The sequence below is a fragment of the Choloepus didactylus genome, chromosome 4, assembly GCF_015220235.1.
Source record: "Choloepus didactylus isolate mChoDid1 chromosome 4, mChoDid1.pri, whole genome shotgun sequence".
NCBI classification, from domain to species: domain Eukaryota; kingdom Metazoa; phylum Chordata; class Mammalia; order Pilosa; family Megalonychidae; genus Choloepus; species Choloepus didactylus.
In genome coordinates this window covers 66,658,057-66,666,504 of record NC_051310.1, presented here as the reverse complement: position 1 = coordinate 66,666,504, position 8,448 = coordinate 66,658,057, and the positions used below count along the sequence as shown (strand labels likewise).

The 8,448-nt window shown below is 46.5% G+C and overlaps 1 protein-coding gene across 5 annotated transcripts in view; it reads right to left on the bottom strand.

Annotated features, from left to right (window-relative positions):
- Positions 1–8,448, bottom strand: part of CYFIP1 (cytoplasmic FMR1 interacting protein 1) — a 67,519-nt gene continuing 59,071 nt past the window's right edge. For all 5 annotated transcript variants that reach the window (XM_037832796.1, XM_037832795.1, XM_037832799.1 and 2 more), the window contains exons 26-30: positions 5,096–5,168; positions 4,404–4,498; positions 3,427–3,665; positions 2,812–2,959; positions 1–793 (exon numbers count right to left, since the gene is read on the bottom strand). In XM_037832796.1, coding sequence (XP_037688724.1) covers positions 629–793; positions 2,812–2,959; positions 3,427–3,665; positions 4,404–4,498; positions 5,096–5,168 — 720 coding nt within the window. In that variant the 3' untranslated portion in view covers positions 1–628. The remainder of the gene's footprint in view (positions 794–2,811; positions 2,960–3,426; positions 3,666–4,403; positions 4,499–5,095; positions 5,169–8,448) is intronic.

Here is an 8,448-nt window from a genome sequence, read left to right as displayed (position 1 = left end):
TAAACAGGTTCCATTCGTTTTATTTCTATAACCTTTAAATCATACCTCACAACTTATATTTTGTCACAACTGGAGTAGAGGCAGAGGAATCAGGTTCACTATTTTCCAAAACACTGACATGTAAAAGGAAGGGAACAATGACTTAGAAAAGATTATTCATAAAATACCATCAGAAAAATCCCTAAACAAAAGCTAAATAATCATTTAAGTTTAATACTAATTCATAAGGGGTTTTATTACAATTAGCTGGTATTAAGTTCTTGCTTAACTTAGTGTCCCCTAAACAGTATCCATCCTTGCTAAGGGGTAAGTGGACAGACTTCCGCACTGTATGACGTACGTTGGAACAATCCGTGGGAGAGCTTGCAAGAATGTAAGGACGCAAGGACAACACAGCAGCCAGTATTCTCAGACTTCCTTATTACGAAAAGCATATAACAATTTTAGTCTAGAAAAATAGGTCAATTTTATAAAATTAAGCTTTTAGATTGAAAAGCACAGCTTTTTAACAGGCCCAGAGAAAAATACTCCCTAAAAATCTCACTAAATAGTTCACAGAAAGAGGAACATGCTGTTACGGTTATTAACTGCGGCCGGTGCTGGGACTCTTGGTGTGGGTGGGAGTGCCTCAGCTGCTGGCCAGGGACTGGTGGATGGGGGGCTGGAAGCAGCGCACGTGCTCCACGGGCGTGCTCTCCCCGTCCCCCAGCCTCAGGTACTTGTCCAGGATCATGATGATTTCATCATTGAGAATCTGAAACTTGCGAATTCGCTCCACCATCTTCTTCAAAGGCTAGAACGATTAAAATTAGAATGTTATACTATTAAAACATTTATTGCTCATGTTTCACAATGGCAAGATTTTCTTATTTTCTTACAATTACAGCAAACTATTGACAACACATATGCAACTACTGGAATAATGAGTATATATTTTGAATACAAACAAATTTCTTTGTGGGTTTCATGCTACTGATGGCATTAAGTACCTGTTGCAGGGCAAGAACTGGGAATGCAAAGATGATGATGACAAGGTCAGTAAGTAAGACCTGTAAACTAATACAGTGCTAGGTTTAGACTTCCAGTGTGGCAATACTGTGGAGAGGATTCTTTGACAGACCCTCCTGTGTTATGCTGTGATAGATCCTGGATAAGGAACACACACACACACACACAACACACACAACACACACACAAAAAACTGGAAAGCATTGCTGGATCTGCCTGTGCACGAGGTAAAGGAAACTCTAAGGCAAAGCAAAAGCCAGGGCTGCTTCTAGGGGCAGATGCCTGAGGCTGGGTTATACGGAAACTGGAAGATACCTGGGGACTTTAGATGTGCAGAAGCAAACGCAAAAAATTTGGAAAGCAATCCAAATTAAGTTCAGATAAGCTTGCAAGTAAAAAAAGAAAAAAAAAAAAATCCAATACACAAGAAAACATGTCAGTAGAAATAGATTTAGATAGCCACCCCACCCCCAGGCATTCAAATACTTGAACTATAAGATATAGAACAAAATGCATGGAGCATGTACAGAAATAGAAGATGGAATAAGGAAATTCAGTGAAGAAAAAATTACCAATGTCACTGAGAGCTGAGGAACCAAAGCAAATCTCAGAAATAAACTGATTGCTGAAAGCAAATCTTCAGCAGATTGTGACACAGCTGAAGTGTATCAGTTAGTTGAAAGACATACAAAGAAAAGTACAATAGATACAGCCCAGACAGACAAAGAAATAAAGTATGACAGGTGTGGGAGAGAGATGACTCCCCAAAGGTGAGTACATCCTCATCCCTGGACACTGAATGTTACTTTACACGCCCCAAGGGGCTCTGCAGATGTGGTTAAGGTTCCAGATTGAGCTGCATTGCTAGTAGACCCAATCTAATCACATTAGCAGAGAACTTCCTCCAGCTGGAGGTAGGATATGGTGGCAGAAGAGAAAGCCTGAAGTGTGAGAACAAACCTGACCTTTTTGTTGCTGGAGGGGAGCCACGTGGAAAAGCATGAGAAATGCAGAAGCTTCTGGGAGCAAAGACCACTGGCTGAGAGCAGGAAAGAAAACAGGGATCCTCATCCTACAACCACAACCAACTGAAGTCAGCCAATGGCCTGCGTGAGCCTGGAGGTGGGGTTCACCCCCGGAGCCTTCCGGACGGAACACAGCCCTGCGGGCACATGGGTTGCCTCCTCATGGAGGGTCTAAGCAGAAGACCCAGCTGAGTCACGGAGTACCCAGACTTCTGACCTATAAAACTGAGATGATAAACGGGTGCTACTTAAAACCATTAAGTCTGGGGTAATTTGCTATGACCGGAAGAGAAAACTAGGACAACCGGGAGAGAGACATGGAGAGCTGAATAAGGCCTAATATATGCCCAATTGGTGTCCCCAAAGAAAGAAATAGAATGAAGAAAGGCAATATTTGAAAAGATAATAATAACTTGGAGTACTTTTTAAAATTCAACTACAAGGGATCCATAATATGACAAAGATGAAAAGATCTAAGCAGCAGCCCAAAGAAGACAACATGCTCGGCAACAAAGAAGGAAGAAAACCGAAATGACATGCCAATAAATCCAAGTTCCCTGAAAAGAGAAGGAAAATGGAACAAGTATTTTAACTGCCAGACTGCTTTACTTCCCAGGTATATTTAGACTCATTTTTGGGAATGAAAAGAAAGCTTCCGTTAGCGTTACCTTATCTACTGGGATGAAAAACATTCCCAAGGAATGAAAGTTTTAAGAAATCCGAGGAAGTGTGCTTTTGTGAAACTTCTACATTTGTTGCATGACTTTTTCCCACATACCACGTTTTTGATAATCTCATCTTTGCCATCATGCTTCTGGACTTTAAGGAGATGGTAGCAGAAATCCAGCACAGCAAAGCGCCGCTGTTGCCCCAGAAGCACGATGATCATACAGCCAGCCCAGTGGAGCCCGTCACCAAAACACTGCCTAAAAAAGAAGCAATAAAGACAATGGGAGATCCTATAGAAATGTGTGAAGTCCTTCGTGAATGTGTCTTTATATGTCAGTGACCACGCTGTCTGCAGCCCTGCTCTCGGCACACAGACACTTCCACAGCCAGCTCTGCAAGTGGGTCAGGGAGAGAAGGCTAAGCAGCAGGCAATTTCTCCCTGTTTCTACTCAGCTCTTTTTCTAGGTTCCTCTGGACACTGTTTCCTAACCTGATTTAGATCACAGACCCGCCATGAGTATGACTTCATGAAGCCAGGGACTGCCTACTTGGAAAAATGCACTCATTGGCATACAATTCCCTTGGCCCTGATTCACCTCTTTGGCATCGAGTAGTGTTAAAGCAGCCAGGACAGCTCTGGTTTGGGTCCACTTCCAGGGGACTGCAGTCTTCCACCTCTGCCGATCTTTACCCTATGCCCAGTGTGAGACTAGCACACACTTACTCAACCGTGAACTCGTGTGTCCCCACAGGGATGCAGTAGACAAACTGCATGGCACTCCAGAGCCTGTGAAACTCCACACACTCGTCCACATGCATGACCCCGTTGCTGGGGAGGGGCCCACGCCAGATGGGGTCATCCAGAAAGGTCCGGATCCGCGTCAGGATGACCTCAAACATGGACAGACCGCAGCAGAGACGCTCCTTTGTCAGCAGGTCCCCCTCCCTCGCTATGGCAATTTGCTGTAGAAAGAAAGCGGTGGAGACGTCATCGGCCACAGCTGGAAGCTGGATTGCTGAAACCAGACTACTGGGGTTTGGTTATGGAAATGGAAAAGTTAATGGAAAAGTATCTTAGCTTGTAGGTGAGGATGTTTAAAAATAAGCATCAACAAAACAAATGTCAGCAGTTACCTATGTATCTTATAAAATGAAACATTTCACAGTCAAGGGGAATCATCTAGTGCAGCTGATCTCAACCGAAAGCAATTTTGTGCCCCTGGGAACACTTGACAATGTCTGGAGACAATTTTGGTCGTCACAGCTGGGGGTGTGCTACCGGCTTCTAATAGGTAGAGGCCAGGGATGCCACTAAACATCCTACAATGCACAGGACAGTCCCCAGAGCCAAGAATTAATTTGATCCAAAATGGCAACAGTGCCAAGGCTGAGAAACCCTGATCTAGCAGAAGTTGATATAGAATCATAGAACTCGAACCTGACACCTTTCCTCTTGTTTTAGAAACTTCCACAGCCTTCTTCATGAAGCAGTGGTTACTGGGCACATCGTACGTGCCAGGGGATGCTACACGCACCTCACACATGCTAGTTCGTTTAAACTCACAGCCACCTGGGAAGAAGTCCTACCGTGGCCCCTTTGACCCAGGCGCAGTTACCTTCGCTCGCCAGCCTCCCCCCAGCCGCCGGTGCAGGCAGCCCCATCAGAGCCCACCCAGACAGGCTGAGACCGACCCACTTTACCTGGGGGGTCCCCAGTCTTTCAATCAGAGGGACAAGGTGCAGGGGGGCGTACTTTGATTCTAGTCTTTTCATTTTGGCATCAAGTCTCTCTCCCTCTGCAATGGAAAAATATTTTATACTCTGTACTTTTGTACAGAAAAACGACTGCAAAAGTTCAATTTTTAAAAAACTCAATAAATGAATGAAAATGAAAAAAATGATTTTTTTAAAAAGCAAAATGTTAACATGTATACAGATTCTCTTGGAAAATTCATTCCTAGAATTGGCTGATTTGATATTTTAACTTGATCTGACAGCATTTTCTGTTCAATACTCATGTTTTAAAACTTATTGCAATTTTCAAGTGTAATCAAAAGTTGAAAACAGTACTATGAACCTCCTTATTGTTCACTCCCACAATCACCAACTCACAGTCAAGCTTTGTTTCATGTATACACCAGGCCTCCTGGCCCTTGTGTTATATTGAAGCAAATCCCAGATACCAAATCATTTCAGCCCTAAACACTTCACTTATCCAATACTCATTTAACAAGGTTATATAAACCTTTCCCAGTTATTCCTGGTTCAGACTGAACAGGTACCAAACTCACAAATAAAACTGGTATTTGGTTCTCTGGCCTGGCTCTGACCATGAACGGCCATCACGGAGGGCAGTCCGGACCCTGCGGCCCACAGAGCAGACGCACACTCACCCTTCACGTGGACTCGAGGCAAGATGTTCTGGAAAGGGGCCGCATGTAACAGGTCACACACTTCCTCTAAAGACTAAGAGCAAAGATAGGGAGGTTCCGTCAGTAAGTTGCTCTCCTGGCGAGGACAGAGAGAGCTGGTCCCGCGATGAGGCACGTCTGTGCAAGGCGGTGCCAGGCAGAGGCTTTCAGGAGTGTGGCCCAGCAGAGCCCTCTGCGGCCAGGGACATGCTCTCTCGTCTGTGCCGTCTCACACAGTTGCCATGACAAATGTGGGCTCTGCTTTCCAGCATTTACCAGTTGCAACCCTCCCGGCATCCCTTTCCTGCCAATCTGCTACTAGCCTTGTAGGAGCTTTTAATAAGACGTCTCTGGCAGAGGGGAGAGCACCTCCTTCGCACACGGACTGGGGGCGGAAAGGAAGGCTGAGCCTCGCCCTCTCTCCATCGATGCGCTGCCCGCAGAGCCTAAAACAAGTTCTGAGCCCTCATTCTGAACCTTTCTCTGGATCACAAAGTCCGTTAAAGACACAACAAAAGCTTGCACAAAGGTCCTTCCTCCAGAATAATGCACATGTAAAAAGAAAGTTTACCTCACATATCACAGGGGTTGCAAACCCCCCAGAACCCCACCACAAACCCAAAGATGCTCAAGAATAAGGCAACTGCTGTCCACCTAAATGAATCTAATGATTCTTAAACCAATGAGGAGAGCCCTTCTCAGAGGCAGGCAGAATGATGGCGAGCATTCGAAGCCTTCTATTCCATACCCACCCCTGGATAAAGCTTCTGGAAACGTCAGAGAAATAAAATGAGTCATTAAACAAAGAAACTGCTATCAGGCATACACTGACAAGAGATTCTGCCTTCTGGAAATAAATCTTCTGAGGATTTATTTCCCTAACTGACAAAACTCAGCCCCAGAGGAGGAAGGGAATCCTTTTCCGTCCCACGGGGGTCCTCCGTCACTGAGCACACGTCCCATGCCCTGTGGCAGCCAACCTCCCTCGGTCCCCAGGACGTGCCAACAGGAGGCTGACCCTGTGAGCCCTGCTGCTGTTTCAGAGGCCAGCGCCCGGCAGCCGCTCCTGAGTTCTGCATCGGATGCACATGGCAGGGGCCAGCTCGCGGCCAGGACACGTGGGAGGGAGAGGAGGAGGAGGAGGAGGTGGTGGTGGTGAGGGTCAAGCAGAAAACAGGGAGAGGGATCAGAAGGGAATGCGCAGAGCAGGGACAAGTCATTGGAACATGGCACGGCTTACAGAGGGACGAGGAGGGTGGCCGTGGCCTGGTCTCCCAGGCACCCTGCCAAGTGAAGAGAGCCAAGTGGAGGCAGCACCTAACCACAGACTCACAGACGGGGAGAGGGTGAAGAAAGCAATGGACGCTGAGAAGGTGGCCAGGCCGACGGGGGGAGGACAGGAGGTCTCCATAAGGGACCGGGCTTGCTGGAGGGGACCGTGGCGGGCGAGCCTGGGTGAGGAGGAAGGCCCTGATGTCTTTAAGTCAAGACTTTGCTGACAACCTCCCAATCAGCAATCTGGAAGCTTCCAGTTTCCATGTCAAATGAGCTCCAAATTTGCCCCAAACCAAAACCAAAAAAAAAAAAAAAAAACCACGAGTGGCTTAAAACAGCATTAAAAATAAATGAATAATCTAAAACTATTCTAAAATAAAGAATTCATCAAAAAACCAAAACTAAAGACCTAAAAACAAAACAAAAACCCTATAATACTAGAATTTTCAGGTTGGTTTAGGAAACAGGATTTAAAAAACAAAGAAACAAAAAAATAAACAAGCCTTCACAAAGCTAGAAGATGTATATACCCAACATATGGACTCAGGATAAGATCAGCATTCTTGGTTTTAAAAATGAACCGAGCCCTGTGGCCGCCCTGGCCACCACAGCAGGGCCAGTGGACAGGCCCTGGAGCGGTGTCCAGGCACCCAAAGGCGGTGGTCCTTGGTGTCAGGCTCCTGCCGTTGGGCAAGGGCCACCGCTTTTCTTACAAGACATGACGATGTGAATGACAGTTTCACCCTTAGCATCTCCCTTTATGATACTCGGTCACACAGATCCAAAAGGGGCTTCATCCCACCCTCCTCTGAGAGACCAAGATGGCCACCAGGAGCTGTGCGGGCACAGGAGGCCGCTGGGAAGGCCCCGTCCATCACCAGAGGGCCACCGCTCCCTCCAGGGAGGCTCCCATTTTTGGGCAACTACCAGGAACATGACCCCTTATTTCCAAAAGGTAAAAGCAGAGGGACAAACTGGGCTTGGGGCAGAAGCGGCCCAATGCAGGCACGTCCCTTCTCACCACCTCCACGGGCACCCGGTGGAGAGGGTGGGGGCTCAACGCGGACGGGGCGAACCAGGGTCCACGGAGGAGCCGAGCACAGTGCCTAGCGCCTCCATGCAGGTCCAAGGGTCCAGGGGACAGGAAGAGTGTCCCCAGTGGAGTCAGGAGACGGTCGTGTTTCATTTGTGTTTCAGACATAGCCCCCCACTCATACGCCCGTTTCAAGGTCAACTGGCAATTGTGCCTTCCCTGTGTGTGAGGGGAGCTGGGCCGGGGGAGACTCTGGATGGGCACCTGGTCTCGGTCTCAGGAATGGTTCTGAGAAGGGAGAGGCACTGGGGATCAAAAATGGGCGCCCACAGATCGAGAGAATCTTCTAGACCAACAGGGGGAAGTGAAATGAAACAAAATAAAGCTTCAGTGGCTGAGAGATTCCAAATGGAGTCGAGAAGTCACTCTGGTGGACATTCTTATGCATTATATAGACAACACTTTCTAGGTTTCAGTAAATTGGAATAGCTAGAAGTAAACACCTGAAACTATCAAACTCCAAACCAGTAGCCTTGACTCTTGAAGACGATTGTATAACAATGTAGATTACAAGAGGTAACAGTGTGATTGTGAAAACCTTGTGGATCTCACTCCCTTTATCCAGTGTATGGATGGATGAGTAGATAAATGGGAACAAAAAAACTAAAGGAAAAATAAGGTAGGACAGGGGGAGGATGGAATGTTTTAGGAGTTCTTTTTCACTTTTTTATTTTTATTAATTTTGGAATAGGGAAAAGGTTCAAAAATTGATTCTGGTGATGAAGGCACAACTAAATGATGGTGCTGTGAATAACTGATTGTACACTGTGGATGATTGTAGGGCATATGAATATATCTCAATAAAACCATATTTAAAAAACAAAACAAAACAAAAAAACTGGGCGCCCACAGACACACAGATTCACCCATGTCGCTGTAGCATCAGTTCCCACGGAGCAGTCGTGAGCCTTCAGGAACACGGGACAGTAGCCAGATGGGTTTGCTTGTCTCGAGAAACAGGGTGTGG